Source organism: Manduca sexta, chromosome 15 (assembly GCF_014839805.1).
Source record: "Manduca sexta isolate Smith_Timp_Sample1 chromosome 15, JHU_Msex_v1.0, whole genome shotgun sequence".
Lineage (NCBI taxonomy): Eukaryota > Metazoa > Arthropoda > Insecta > Lepidoptera > Sphingidae > Manduca > Manduca sexta.
Window position 1 is genome coordinate 1,505,100 of NC_051129.1, and position 16,838 is coordinate 1,521,937.

Sequence of the window (16,838 nt, forward strand, 5' to 3'; positions counted from 1 at the left end):
TAGTAGCATAGAAATCAACCTACTGTAGGTTGATTCCCTATGCTACTCGCGATAACACACCGTAAACGCGTGTTGTCAAAACAAGCTCTAAACACAAACGCGTTTCATACACGCGCCACGATGTGTAATTGATAAATAGGTATTGTGTATGCCATACGATAGGTTGTCTATGCTTAATATTTTTATATTACGATGTGTTAATGCGTTCAGAAATCTTTCATCCCCTCGAATCGGCAAGTATCGGTTTTTTAAAAGGCTTTTTTGTTTGTATTCGTGATATTAAATGATGTAACTCGAATAAATCACTGCCAAACTTTATTTAATCCCATTTTGTATATACTTAAATGTAAGAAACATGAAAGGAATATAAAAATAATTTAAAGAAATTTCTGTAGATTGTGATTGTTTTCAAACGAAAAATATAACTTCAAAATTATTGTCAAATGTCAATGTCATTGACTCTAGTTACTTGATTTGTTTACTAAAGCCACATTTTAAAAATTGAATTGAATTGATATATTGAATGCTACTGAAGATTTTACACGAATGCTGTTATATGAATAATAGTAAATGCTGTTGTGCTTATGCAGTTTATGTTAAATTAGCGCTAACAATGTATATTAATAGGAATTCTACGGACCTTCCATTATAAAATTTGTTGCAAAAATCGACAAAGGCATTAACCCAAATTCTTTTTTTATTTAGTTAAATAATGTGACGAGGATGCCGTTTACCTGATGATAAGCGATACGACCGCCCATAAACAGTTACAATGCCATCCGGAACTTTGAATTGTAAAGCACTATGTGACGTTCCACAGTAGGTTTTCAGAATGAGACAAAGATTTTAGGTCTTATAAAGTAATTACGCTAGTTACAATTTCCTCTAAACTGGTACACATCAGTGCATGGACACAGTTTAACTTGGCTATAGAAATAGACATTGCCGCAGACACCTTTTACAACTATTGGAAGACAGACACCACATACAACAGACTTTACCAACAACAATTAAAATAAGTGTATATTGCCTTTAAACGTTATTTTTAAAAATTTATAGCTCTATTACCTAGTAACTTCTATTTGCCGCTCAACCGGCATTAATCTTTTGGAATAAAAAGTACTCTATTCAATCCACAGCTCACTGTCTGAGTACCATATTTCATACACATTCATTTAGTTATTAAGGTGAAACTGATTAATTAACAAACATTCAAACTCATGTATAGAAATTTTACTTAAGTATATTATGTTATCTAAGACTGAACAACAAATAAAAATAAAACAAAAATAATATGTTGTTAAAACTGAGTATATTTTACTATTATTTATTTGGAATATCTTGCATTACATTCACTATCCTGTAAAAGAAATTATTTTATTATTACATTTGATATTATCAGTTTTGTTAACATTAGTATTCAATGTAAGATGCCTTTGGTCTCCTAAAATAAAAAGAAAGTGTTTGTACAAACAATTTTAGATTTAACATGATTACATACTTTTGTTTGTAATTGTGTAAAATTATTGGGATTACCTACATGAAATTTTTGCTTTGTTCCCTGGATCGATATTCACATTTAGAAGATTTTGATATTTAATTTAAAGCTGGCTAAGCCCTTGATTAAGACCTCTACCAATTACTTATAACAACAATGATGTATAACTAGTAAAAATTTCTTCAATAATCTTTATTGTTATCAAACTTTATAGGTACAAAACTTTCACCACAAAGAAACTACATAGTATTAATTGTAATGTACATAATTAAGAAAACATTGTTTAAAAAGATACCTTCATTAGTGTTTTATATTTGTTTGGCCTATCTATTTACTAATAGAAATATTACATCGAAGTAATAAAAATAAACTTGATTGACCTCAATTGTTGTCAAAAGTCGGGTTGCCAGTAGTAAAGTAGGTTATTTTTCACCGCTGAGCCCATAACACAAATTTGACTATCAAGATACAAAAACATAGGTTTGAATATTAATTCGATCATTCAGGATTTATGTTTGTTTTGTTTCTGATAAGGTAGAATATTATATTTGAGTTTTCACGATGTAAAGAGGATACTATCGTCAATAGAAATTATACAGTCGTTGTATCTAAATAATTAATTTGTCTAAACGCGCATAGACGCGCTGGATTGCCGCACGTTATTTTGACAATTCGTAACATGCCCATAAGGCGGATGTGTCACACCTCATCGTGTTTATGAAATGTCAAATTAGCATCCAGAATACTCTTACACAGTCATAACACGAAGTTAACGAAACACGCCGTGTTACAAGTTCGACATCGTCGTAGAGAATCATGCCCCTGGTTGGTAATTATAAACATGGTCGCCGGCGGACTCTGCAAGTCTTTACTAATGACGTTTATCTGCCTTTGATGTATGTTTGCCCTACGATCATTTCATTAAGCAGGGATATACGAAATTTGTCATATTTCGCTTATGTAAATGAATGCCAAACTACCTCGGTGGCGTAGTTGTACTGCATGCGTGGTACGCCAGCGCTTCGAGGTCCTGGGTTCGAATCTCGAGTTGGGTAAAGTGATATTTGGGATTTTATGCTCAGTTTTACTTGGCGAAAAGTGGGTGCCTCTGCATACCTCTTTGGTGATAAATGCGTGATGTGTGTGTGTAAATGAATGCTCTCTCTTGAAATTCTTTATACGATGACGTATGTTTCGGAAATAAGTTAATACTGCAGATTGTTGAGTTGATTCCCTCGGTAGTATAGTTGTAATGTGTACGTGGTACGACATTTTTCTGGGAGCCTGGGTTCGAATTCCTGATTGGGAAAAGCGATATTTGGTATCAACAATGGAATAAGGAACGAACCTACTGCCATGATGAGCAGGAATTCATAAATAAATAATAGTTGTTATTATATGTATAAGTTGTAATTGTAATAAATGTTATAGCCTGACCATTAAAATAAAAAACCTCACTTGACTTTAAAACGTAAAAGCAAAAGAAGCGCCTCCAAAACAGGTTTTTATTCTCCTGGTAAGAATCTGACAGTAAAATTCACACCTTAATTCCACTATTTTACGTCACACATGCAACAAGTCGACGCCATCTGCGCGGTGCCTTAAATAATTAAAACACCTCCCACACTCTTCCACAGGAATCGATTAAAGTGCCAAAAACATTACGGGATCCGTTTAAGGAGCGCTTCGCTTCCCCCCACCGATGATTGATTGAAAGGCAATAAATTGGGTCTGTAGCGGTAAAATAATACTTCAACGTTTAATGTTTGTCTGTACGTAATAATTGTTTAGAATAACGATACTTTCAGACAGACCACTAATTCAATTTCTTTCACAAACATAGTATCACGCCTCTATCTATAGGGGTAGGCTATGGATTGCCACATTGCACGATTCTGACATTGTCTCTCGCTTCCTCCACCTTCATCAATCTTTTGATGCATTTCCGCCGGTTCAGGGTACATTTGACCTTCCCTTTACTAAGAATGTGAGATATCTGACATTTGAACGTTCGGTGCGGTCGACCCCTACCAGCCCCTACCACATTCGCCTTATACCTTCTTTGTCAGTTTCCTTTAATCCATCCTCTCCAAATGCCCAACCCATCTAAGCATCCTCTCAATTCCTCTTTGCCTTTTAACCAGGTCTTATACTGCCACAGCAAAATGACCCCAGTACACTTGGTAATAAATGCCCAAGGGACAAGATTGACTGACGATGACCCCTCGCCAGTCGACACAATTATACCGGCCTATTTTATATCGGATACACAGGCTGATCCCGGAACGCGACACACTTACGTGAACTACTATAGCAGGCTTTACATTATAGGATCGCTATTCGGACGGATACAATATCCTACCACCACGTACGATGGTTTAGATTCGATTTTAAGTAGTAGAGAAGGATCTTTTTCAGCAGAGGATATATACAGGGCTGGATATACTATGGACTATATAGGACTCCGCAGTCAACACCGGGGGAAACCTGCGAATGAAATTCCACAGTTTAGCGACTGCAGGAACCTGAAGGAAAGTTGGGAGGTGGTATCTGGGAAAGAAAGTGTGGGGGAAGAAAAAGGAATCCTTTTAGAAAAGGAGAAGGCCAGGAAAAGTTCCCGAGCCTTCATAGGCCCAATATGAATGGCAGTCATGAGGTTAACACTTAACTGTATGCCTAGAGCCGCGACAAATGTCTTCCTATGATTACGTATTAATATAATAGCATCAGGAACTATGAGAGACCTTATATAATAAATATGAAATATCCCTTATCCTTGTAACTTCTCAAGACAAGCAATTTACAAAAAGCTAAGATCAAATTATAAGATAACGATAACAAATTGGGTTTGTATTTAGGACAAAAAGAAATACGAGCCAAACAAAGCAGTTTATAATGCGAATTAAATTGGGGAATGTTCGCGCAGTTCCGTAGACTCGATAGCAGGGATCGTGAACCTTTTATATCTTGCTAAGTGTTTCAGAAACATGAACATAAATAATATTTAGAATTTAGATATCTTTATGTATTCCGCCTGGAGTCCTTTTTAGTCCTTATTTCGAGGTCTCATTCTTCATCCTAGGCAGCTGACGCGAGTTATTTTAGGCTAAAACCAATCTAAAGTACCTATAATCTATATTGAAAACAAAACCAAGATAATTGCATACTGCAGTAAGGATAACCCATTACATATTTGTTTAATGCGTGGATCTGACTATAGAATCATAGGTTAGAAAAAAATAATTGAATTTTAATATTTTTTTATTCCAGAGTGCTTCGATGAGATAAATTCTTGGTTTCATACAAGTCGATACTGCTTCCGATCGGATTGTTCGTCACCTCTGTCCTACGTTTATGCTTCAATGAAAAATGTTTCAAATTTTTTCATCGCGAAAAACCTCTGGGGGTTCCTGGATTTGATTAATAAAATTGATGCCTACCCCGCAGAGGCCTCGTCGATAATTAATAATATTTAATTCCTTTTCAAATGTAAAAAATCTTTGTGATATATGCTTAAATTAATATATTCTATTTTATAAATAGTACACCAACTTTCTAGAAGTATGTATTTTTGCAATTTTTGTTTCTATATAAGACCGTATTTTACCTAGCTACAAACAAAACTTTGAATAGAGTACATTTCTGCATTAAACTCAATTTCGTGAGCTGTTCCGAGATGTTTTTAATAGTAAGTATATCGAAAACCTTTAGATTATTTTTCTCGCCAAGACTATCAGTAACCTTTTCTAAGTCATTTGATTGACTTATAAGTCAAACCACGTCTCCGAACATTAATCATTCAGCGAAATCCATGAATAAAATAAAAAATCTCGACCACTAATACGTTCCATTTAACGCTGTAATAACACAATTTATATTCTAAATGTCTCGGGAATTCACGTGGTGTGTTCGCATAAAAGAGTAGTTGGATTTCTTTTATATAAAATAACACTTCATTAGTTTTTAAAGCCAGTATGAACTTGATATAGGTACAAAAGATAATTTGAAAGATATGAACTGCGCAAGAATTGTGCTTATTAACTCCCAAAAATCTGTAAATACAGCAAAAGCAAAAAATCGTGTCTGCAAAAAGGCTTATATCATTTCTAAGAAATATTAAAACTCTATTCATTAAACAATGAAAATTAATTAAAATCAAAAATTCTTTGTTTGAATTTTGAATTTAGAACAAACAATGTTTATAATTATCTTGATGATTTCGATACAATGGCCAGTTATTTCAAAACAAAATGAAACTAAAACATATTTCGAATAACACTCCGCGTGCACGTCGGCATAATCGATTTGAAATAACGGCGGCACAATGGAGGCTATTCGGTGTATTGTGCGACGGGCAGTGCGGTCTTTTGTACCCCGTGATGGATCGTGCATCTAGTGTAACAATGTGCTCATTCATTCGCAATAGCCAGTGTAGTGTCATAATTTTCATGTCTAAGGTAATTTGGCTTTGCAGTGAACTGACGGACAACTGTGCATAAAAGGACATTTTGCGTGTGATCAGGCAAAGTCTAATTTAACAAACTAATAGCACTCATCACGCCTGTTCTTAAGAGGTAGGCAGAGCCGCAACTAGGGCACCCAATTTCCGATGTGTGTTTCGTTCAAGGATCGGGGGCAAACCTTTATTATACCGAATTTGAATTAAATATTAGACTTTCTCGCCCTCACACCCACCACTACAACTCCTGTAAGCCAGGATCAGCCGTGGCAAGCATTTTATGACACCGAGCAATGAAGTTCGGCGAGTCTCAGGGAACACTAATTTGTCTTTATCCCGCAACGAAATTAATTAAATAGAAAGATAAACTACTGGACACAAGACTTAACATCTCATGTCTCAGGATGGTGAGCGCAGTGGAATACTAAACAATACTTTGTAAATTAAGGTGTTCTGGTGTTTCTACTGTTTATGGCGGTATCGCTTACAATCAGAAGAACAGCAAGATCATCTCGTCATTCAAAGTAATAAAATAAGGACTTGAGCTCCAAGATAAACACTTTTATTGAATTACGAATTATATTAATAGGTGGTCTGTGAAGTTCTATGTTCCATTCTTAAGAACTAAATGTGTTTCTTTTCGCATAAACTCAACGGCAATCCTATCAATCAAACTTTGTGCATTTAAGTCGTGAAAAATTACGGGATTTGTAAGATTGGAATTTGTGTCCCATGATATAATGATAGTCCCACCCCCATCACATCATGGGACGAATATAATTCCGCTAAGTTTTAAGAAAAATATTCACTGTGATGCTTTAAACATGCGGCGTCATTAGTCAAAATAAAAATGACAATTCAAAGCAAGCAAATATCCCTGATATAAACATTCAAAATGATACCTAACGTTAATTAAAATAAGACTGATATTTATACCTTATAACCCTGAAAAGCGTGCCGGTCTCGGAGGCCCTTTGTGTGCCCACGTCAAATCATTTGGGATTTATGGGGCGAGCAAGACAAATGAAAACCACCATTTTAATTAGTGGTAAAACATAGAAATGTCGTGTACATGCTGAGCTTTTAGGGTTCTGTGTCAGCAAGGGATGTGGTTTCCGGGTCATTAATAAACCAAGCAGGACCCTTGGGTGATTATTATTGATTTCATTGTCTTTGTTGACAAATACATGTTTCTGTACAAGATGGAATTGAATTCGCCATTTCCCCAGAAAGGTCTGACTTCGCTGTTTATTTATTTTGAATTTTTTTATCATTTACCGACTATGTTTCGGGAAAATATTTAATGAAATTGCACCATGTAAATAAAAAAACATGGTAACTGCGAGTCGTACTCGAACGCCTAAGGTTCCGCACTTAAATTTTTTCTGTTATAATTATTTAAGATGTCCTCAATAAGTTTAATATTTTGAGTAAATTTCAACTCGTTCCTTAGATATGATAAAGAGCACTGCAAATATGACGGCGAAGACTTAGTAAAATTCTGTTGTTTTTATTGCTTTGAATGACGAGACGAGCTTGCTGTTATCCTGTTGGTAAGCGATACGACCGCCCATTAACAGTAGACACACCATCCAACACCTTAAACTACAAAGTATTGTTTGGTATTCCACTGAGTTCACCATCCTGAGACATGAGATGTTAAGTCTTATTATGTCCAGCAGTTACACTAGCTATAATATCCTTCAGACCGGAGCACAAAAATGACTACAAACTGCTGCTTGGCGACAGAAATAGCCATTGCAGTGGTAACCCAGGCGGACTCTTACATATGAGAAACCTACTACCAGTAAAAGTTCGTACTACGAAACCGTTATGATAATTTCCATGTTAGCAACACAGTAAACTAGAATTCTTGATCACACCTGCATTCAAACCTACTGAACCCTGAACGCACTCTTCGTTATCCGGTTTTTTAATTACCCCGGCCTTCTTTAATACCACCCTGTATTGTTCAGTTGATGAGACTTTTTAAATTCAACATAGTGTGAAAAATTATTCTACGAGGTACAAAAGACCGCGCGAGCAAACTACGGCTAATGGACGCTAGCGTAATTAAGATAAATTTATATGAAACACTTTCCATGTTTTTGGGAGAAAAAATTGGTTTGAAAATGTAAATCCCAACGATTTGAACAGTGAACCTAAATCACCGCGCAGACGGTGCTAATCTGTTCCCGAGAAACACTACACTACTATTATTCTTACTGTTGTGATTTTCGGTCAGCTAGTCGGCGACATCAGCGAATAATATAATTCAACTAATGCTAAACTTAAGAAATTAGCATTAGATTGATAAGCTATTACTACAACGTTTATTATTATGCCAGTTTTTTTCCTCCGAAGGCAGACGAGCTGGCGACGAACAGTGGTTATTGTCGCTGATGGAAGTCAATAATGGCACAGTCGGGCCGCTACCTACCGTGAAAAATGTTTTTTAACGTCATTTCAAGAAGGACAAGTCATAGCGCTGAAGAAACACCATGGAAACTAAATTCAATACAGAGTGTACACTTTCTTGGTAAAATCTATAAAAGAATTATATAAAGAACTCACCATCATACACCACGCCTCTCACCAGCACATCAGCTTCGAACACCGGATGACTGACCGTTAAATTCACTTCACTCTCATCGTCACTCAATGTCACCACTTCATCAGAATCACTTGGCACCCGCGCAAACGCACAGCCGTCGTCACTAGCATCAGTCATCATCATCACTGTCGTCTCCATTTCTACCGTGGTGACTTCAGGTGGTCCTGGAGATCTTCCAGGAGCTGGGTCTCCGTTAGGCAAGCTCAGCGACGAGCTGTAAGGCAATGATGCTAGGATGACCAGGTATTGGACCAGTTTGTTCCTGAACTTGGCCCGGTTCACTTTGCTTCTGTTCCATTGATGGATTTGGGTTTGGTTTGTCATGTTTATTGGGGTTTCTGGTGCATAGTTTTTGGTATCTGGAAAGAAAATTATAATTGAACATTTGGTATTCATTCAGTGGCTAATTCACTGATAAAAGATGGAAGCCATAATTTAAAAAGAAGAAGAACCATTTGACAAATTATACATGAGTATAACTGTGACGAACAATTTTGCAAGGTGTGTAAATTAATGAATGAATAGTCAAGTCTGAGCACTGTGTGATTAATAACTTCTCAGTTGAACTAGATATAATGATTAAATGGATGCTCTAGATCTAAATATATATTTAAAGTTGACTATAAATCACTTTATTTAAAGCCAAAATGTAGATTATAATCAAATATATTTTGTAAAAGTGATGAAAACAAGTATTACATAAAGACAGGTGATTCAGAATTTATCGCTAATAAAAATCACGCAAGGGTCATAGTTTCTAAGTAATTGAAGTTTGTATCGAAACATTCGTTTTACGACCACTAAGCTGTGTTAAAGTTAAGTTATGTTCATTTAATGTAGACAGTTAGTTGACACTTTCAAATGTATTATATGCAATATAATATTTCTTATTTATTAGTCTTAATATCAACACTCAATATATTATATTTACTGTTTTTAACTTGCTAACAAGTTTAAAAGGCTCCGTTGTTACTATGTAAAATGATTAGACATCTAGCAACATTTATATGTGAAGATTTTTTTATTCGTGCTCGGCAAGGACTCCACTGTACCTGGTGGTAAGTGGAGTGGGGTCCAATAGAATGTTTGACGAGAGATGATTACCCCTCGGCAGTTGACATAATTATGCCGGCCTGTTAGAACCGGATATACACAGGTTGAACCCGAAACGCGTCTCACTTACGTGGGCCACTACGTCGGGTTTTAACACTTTGTGTACAGCGGTCGCTATCCAGGCTGATATATCCTACCACCAGCAGAATACAACATAAACCTTTACAAATCAAATTTAACTACCACTTCTAACAATCCAATGCTAGCTAAGTGCTTCATGAATACCGCAAAGTTTCCATTATTCCAAGAACTTTGAAAATCATAATTCCGTCGACACTAGAAGGAAATGAATCACCACTAAACTACCTCAAGCCTGAAACCAAATTAATCTCGTCGGCGAGTTGGCAACACTCCATCAAACTTTTGACAGCGACTTACAACTAATTAAAAGAAACATTTGTTTTTCAATCCGCCGCGTGGTAACAACGTTGATTATAAAATTGGTATTGGATTTGAAACTTCCTCAAGAAATTAAATTCATGGTAGAACACCACATTGAAAGAAGAGGGTTGGTTTTTAAATCGTTAATTGTTGTAGGAGGACTTGTTTAACCTTATCCCATCCTCTTCTTTCCTTAAACAATACGCACGTAATTTCGAAAAGTCAGGACCAGGCTTCAGGACCCTGCAGTCGCTAAGCCCAGGAATCCCAGCATCCCGGGGGTTTCCCCCGTTGCCGAATGTGGGGTCCGATACCCAAAAAAATATAAATATACTTCATATTTAAATTATATCTAAGCCCTTAACTCACCCATACCAAAGACCGCACTAACCTGATCTATATTGGGCCCAGCTTTTAATCTCAGCTCCCAACAATAACATCAAACGCAAACATGTTTTTAGTGTAATGGGAAAATATTTTCGACATCCCCCGTTGTGATAATAGATTACCTCGCCCGGGGCCCGCGGACCCACTTATCTGTTATTGTACCTCGAGATTGGCATCCAAGCTTCGACGTTGAATTTGTGTTTGGAAAATTCAGAAATGGAGGTATGACATAATATTTTTAAAAATTATAAATAGTTGAGAATTAAATTAAATTGAATAAGCGAACGAATTGAAAACCTCTTTTTAAAGTCAGTTCAAACGAAAAACTTGCATAGAATACTTAATGTTACTAACAATCTTGATTGTTAAAATGTTTTTGTTTCTCAAAACATTTACGTAAAGAAAGTGAAAGAAATTACCGACTAGAAATATCTATTGCTCAGCCAATAAAAATAAAATAAGGTTTCATCTTATACAAAATCCTGCCACACATAAAATAGTCTGCAGTCTTCAATATTAAGGTGCAAATTAGTTTGCTAAAACTTCAAGTCAAGAGGCTTCCCTCGGTAAAAAAACTATCGAAAGTAAGCTTTGTCTTAAATTCGCCGCTCGCGAGTGTTCAGCGAAAGAGGGGTCAAGACTCGTCAAGGGTTTAGTGCTTTGTGACAAGGGACCCTTAGCGTACCTAGGGCATATGCTACCGTAACAACACTTACATCGCCATTTTGTCAAATCAATACTAATATTATAAAGCTGAAGTGTTTGTTTGAACGCGCTAATCTCAAGAACTGCTAAAGCAATTTCGATTTTATTTTCACTAATACGAAGCTACATTACTCCTGACTAAATGCTATAGACATTTGTCCCAGTAAAACTATATCACGCGGACGGAGCTGCAGGCAAAATTTTGTGATGTATACGATCAAGAAGTCCATAACTGCAAACTATCATCCTAAATTGTTGTTGTTCTGAGATATAGTACTTCCAAGATTATGTCGGGACATTCGTATAGATTGTTTTTATTGCATTTGAATGATGGGATGAGCAACTCACCCGATTCCAAGCGATGCAACCATAAACAGTAGCAACAATATACAGGATGCTTAGAATGAGACAAGAAACAATTACGACTTGATGTTATTTTACTGTGATTGGTTGAGAGACTACCACATGACCGAAGCATTGGTCTTTCGACCAATCACAAACATCGACTTACGAATAGCGTTATTTTAAGACATTCTAAGGTGACTGATTTTATATTATAAACCACTGTCAACACTCCACTGCGCTCGTCATCTTGAGGTAAGGTAAGATGTTAAGGGCCTGTCTCAAAAATTATCATATTAAACAGCTAATGTAGAAAGTACTAATTTTATTACCATTTATACGGGAGTACAGATAAGAGTGTAACTTGTCGACTATATTTGTGATGAGTAGCATTTACCCAGAAAATTTGAAATAGGCTATTGGTCACATAATACCTAGTAAATAATTAAATACAGTTATTATAATAGGACAGTTATTACTTACCATCTAGTACCTTGGTTTCTAACCTGGGGATAATAACCCCCGCGGAGGTGAATCAGCCATTTCCCGGGGATAACAAAGTACCTAATTAAATAATCGTATAATTAAAAAAGGCTGTTGTGCAATTTACGATTAATAAAGATGTTTGTATTTGCCTGTATTGTTTGTTTTAATAATATTTGAAGGCGGGGTAAAATTAGTTTTCCACATAGATCACAGGGGTAGCAATATTGAAAAGGTTAGGAACCACTAGTCTAGTACATTGCTTTTCAATGTGTCGGGCGCGCTTTTTAGTGATGCGTGACAAGTAAATGGTGGGAGGGGGGGAGGACGTTTAAATAGATATTATCAATCAATCTCTATTCCTCGGAAAGAGTACTTTTTTTCTGGATAAAAAGTACCTTGTCTTTTTGTTCCATTGACAACGTGTTTGCAAAATTTCATGATCACCGGTTTGTGTAGTAAACACGGGAAGGCGTAGAAACAAACTCATTTTATAATAAGGATCCTTGGTGATCCTTGACTTCCTCTTCCTTGAATTGGAAAGAAAGGGAGGCATGGGCATTATTTTAAGTAGCAGAGTCGAATGGCAAAAAATACTTTTGAAACCCCTGATCTTGTATATTCCTAATTTGCTAGCATAAGTATATTAAATATTCTTGAATTGAAATAAGTTTCCTCTTCCCTTTTAATTAAAAATCTGTTCAAGTATGCGCACACATTATCCTTTTTGCTATAGTTTAATCCCCCATTATGTTGAGTTTGTTTCGATGTAATATAGTGGTCCGGATGTAGCTCTCATATCAATTAAACCATTAAATTGCGGATTAATTAACTAAGGCACCGCGCAGTGGCTGTCAATTGTGCACACACGACACAAAATGGCGGCAACGAAGCAATATATTTTTTAAATTGCTATGAAACTGACAGAAGTTTAAAAAAAACCTTTATTTTTATTTCACACTCAACAGTAGTTCTGTTGACAGCTTCAATAGATTAGTAATTTTGTTGAAGCAAATGTGTAATCAATAGTCGATTGAATAACTAGTAAATTACATATTGAAAGCGTCATGCCGCAATTTCATGTAAAGTAAGATGATTATCAAGATTTGCGATGAATTATTTGAAGAAATCCACAGCTGACCATTCCTGACATTCTATGAAACAAACAAGAGTTCATAGGTCAAGATAATTCTTGATATCTTACGCTCTTCGACCTACCTTTTTTCCATAAATTTATACTATTATTCATTATTCGAGAGGGTTTATCATTTGTAAATGAACAATGACAATGTCTGACCAGTGTCACGTATCAATTGTAATGACGTGTTATAAGATATATATTGAGACATTTTTAGTATAACGTACCTACTTAAAGAAAGTCGAGGGAATTTTATGTCTATGGTGTGTTAGTTAGACTTTTTGCGCTGTGGCTAATTTTTTTATAGAATATGTGGTTTGAATTATCTATTTAATCATACTTACATTATAATCATACTGCTATAATTTAAATTAAACTATTTTTCGGATTTTATCGCGGTTTTAATATTATTTTCTCCCGACGTTTCGAAGACTTTGCAGCCTTCATGGTCAAGGGAGGAACTGTCAATCCCGATAACTTGATCTCTTAGAGAATAAGTTTTGAATTAAATGGCGCTGATGTAAAATTATCACGATGTATCGGTAACGTGATTCAGAGACTGTGATTTCCACCGGGAAATACGTTTAACGCGGGCAAAGCCGCAAGCACAACCTCCAATGAATTATGGGGATAGATATTATAATAATTAATGATAAATGCAAATATTATTGTCATGGCATAGTCTTTGCATGACTTCAACCCGCACTTGGCAACCATTGATTCATAAAACCTAAATATTATTTGTCATTTCACTTTAGAAGTCATAAAGTTCATCTTAACTATAATTTCTGCCTACTCCATCGTCAATAAAATTTACTTTATGTTCCGTATGACATGACATCTGTGTTCAATGAAGTAAATAATAACAGGAAATATTAAAAATAATTGTATAATAAGGCCCATTATTGTATTATAAAGCAGCCGGTACACACCTGCCTACTAATTATAAACGCGAAGGTTTGAAAATATTTTATTTTATTAGTTGGTTGTGGAACGGACTGCCGAGACGAATGTCCGCAGGTTCAAATCCCAAAATCACCTCTGACTTTTCTAAAAAAATATGTGTGTATTCTTTGTGATTTATCGCTTACTTTAACGGTGAAGGAAAATATCGTGAGGAAACCTGAGAGAGCATACCTGAGAAGTTCTCTATAGGAATTTCCAGGGTGTTTGAAGTCTATCAATCCGCTCTAGGCCAGCGCGGTGGACTAAGGCGTAATCTCTCATAGTAGTGGAGGCCCGTGCCCAACAGTGGGATAGTATATAATACAGGGCTGATATTCTGTTGTAGAACCTCTTGTTCGAATATAATTTAAAAATTAAAACATAGATGTCTTATGTCAACTCGTGTAAAACAAGTGCTCAATGATAAAAAAAACATTCTCTGAATTTATCCATATTTTTAATTTCACGTATAGTATTTCATTATTTTTACTACAAATCGTTATCAGCACGAAGTTATCTTATTTAGAAGAAGATAATGATGGCAGGACCTGTAGGAATATTAAATGGAATTACTATGTTAAGAAATCGTGAAGGATATGCAATTTGGAAATTTAATATGAGAATGTTGTTGATGCATGAAGAGTTGTGGAGTACTGTAAGTGGCTATGCTGACGATGACAAAACGCCTTCTGAGGTACGTTTCCGTAATGACCAAAAGGCTCTTTCAAAAATATGCCTAACGGTTGACGGTGGTGCTATCACGCATGTCAGAACAGCTACAACGGCGAAAATGGCGTGGGATGCTTTGCAAACAGCGTTTGAAGATAAAAGCTTAGGCCGAAAGTTAGCACTAGAGCGGAAGTTATATAGGTATACTTTATCAGATTTTGCAGATTTAGAATCCTATATAATAGCTATAACAACGACCGCGCAGGACCTAGCCGATATTGGTAAGAAAATTGAAGATAGTTCGCTTGCTGCAATCATTCTAGGTGGTCTTACATCACGATATGAGCCCCTGATAATGGCTCTAGAGCACAGTAATTTAGAAGTCACTAGCGAAATGGTGAAAACTAAACTATTGAGCGAAATGAGTAGAGAAACTGAACGTGATGTACCAGCACTGCGCTCATTGCATAAGAAGGGTATAATATGCTATAAATGCAGAAAACCAGGGCATAAGTCTCCCAACTGTCCTCTTAAAAAGGATAAACCAAGTTTTGTTTATAATCAAAAGGAAGCAAAACGTGAAACGGGTCTTGTTGTGAATAATGAGGAAGAACGGGTAACGAATTCGAAGCAAGTTATCACTGAAATGTCTTTATCTGCACTAGAAAGTAAAGACTTTAACAGATGGATTGTGGATTCAGGTGCAACAGTTCATATGACTCCCCGTGCAGATTGGTTTATCAACAATCGTCCTATAGATGGAGGTACAATTACTGTGGCAAATGGAGAGAAATTGGCAGCTATAGGCGTTGGTGATGTATCTATTGATACGAATAATGGAGTCTGCAGAATAGCTGACGTCGTACATGTTCCACGCCTAAACTGCAATTTGCTATCAGTAAAGCAGGCTGTTGAAAAAGGTTTTTTAGTAATTTTTGATAAAAATGGTTGTAATTTTTATAAAAATGATGATGTATCCTATTTAAATAATGCTGCTTTTCATGGTTCTTATAGTGGTGGACTGGTTCATTTAGATTGTTCTGTTCGTTTACCACAAAATATAGCGTACATTGTTAATTCAGAGCTTTCAAAGTTTCAGCTTTGGCATAAGCGTCTTGGACATCTCTGCCGTATTGGTATGGACCTACTCAGAAAGGGTCTTGCTGTCGGTGTGAAGTACGTAGAAGTTGACAAAGAACCATGTATACCTTGTGAAGGTAAGCAAGCTAGGAAACCCTTCAAGAGGCTGAAGTATAAGAGAGCTACATCAGCACTGGAATTAGTTCATACAGATGTTTGTGGACCGATGTCAACTACTTCATTCAAAGGCAATAAATATTTTATTATTTTTGTAGATGATTATACGCGTTTTATATTTGTTTATTGTATGAATTCTAAGACAGAAGTCATGTCAAAGTTTCTTACATTTCAATCACTTGTTGAGAGACAGAAACTGGTGCGAAAATTAAAATACTGAGATCGGATAATGGTACTGAGTATGTCAATAAAGAGATGGCAGCCTACTTAGATTCTCAAGGAATCCAACACCAAACAACGGTTCCATATAGCCCTCAACAAAATGGTGTTAGTGAACGTTGTAATCGCAGTATTATAGAAAAGACTCGTGCTTTGCTGTCACATGGTTCGCTTTCTAAGGCATATTGGCAGGATGCAGTAGAAACTAGTGTTTATTTAAAAAACCGGTCTCCTCATCGCGCAATTGGAGGTAAAACACCATTCGAAATGTGGTATGGGAGCAAACCTGACCTGTCTCATTTAAAGGTTTTGGATGTAGATGTTTAGTTCATGTACCGTCATGTCATAGAACTAAGTTAGACATGAAAGCAACGGAACACATCTTTGTTGGATATTCAGATGATCCAAGAAGTTATTATTTCCGTAACGTGGAAACGCCACGAAGTTTAATTAAGTCAAGGGATGTTACATTTTTCGAAAATAATTTTACAGGACTGAAAGAGATGCCTGAAAATAATTTAAACCTTAGTTTTAATCCCAATGTTATTAATTTGTTATCGCAGATTTCATCATCTGGTGCAAATCCATCTTTGTTGCCGGAAGAGCAAAATGACTTTGTGGATGCTGT

At 36.0% G+C, this 16,838-nt stretch overlaps 1 protein-coding gene across 1 annotated transcript in view; it reads right to left on the reverse strand.

Moving 5' to 3' along the window:
- LOC115449543 overlaps positions 1 to 16,838 on the reverse strand; it is a 185,390-nt gene that overhangs the window by 126,869 nt on the left and 41,683 nt on the right. The window contains exon 2 of the mRNA XM_037438959.1: positions 8,532 to 8,930. Within this exon, the coding sequence (XP_037294856.1) occupies positions 8,532 to 8,895 (364 nt within the window). The 5' untranslated portion in view covers positions 8,896 to 8,930. The remainder of the gene's footprint in view (positions 1 to 8,531; positions 8,931 to 16,838) is intronic.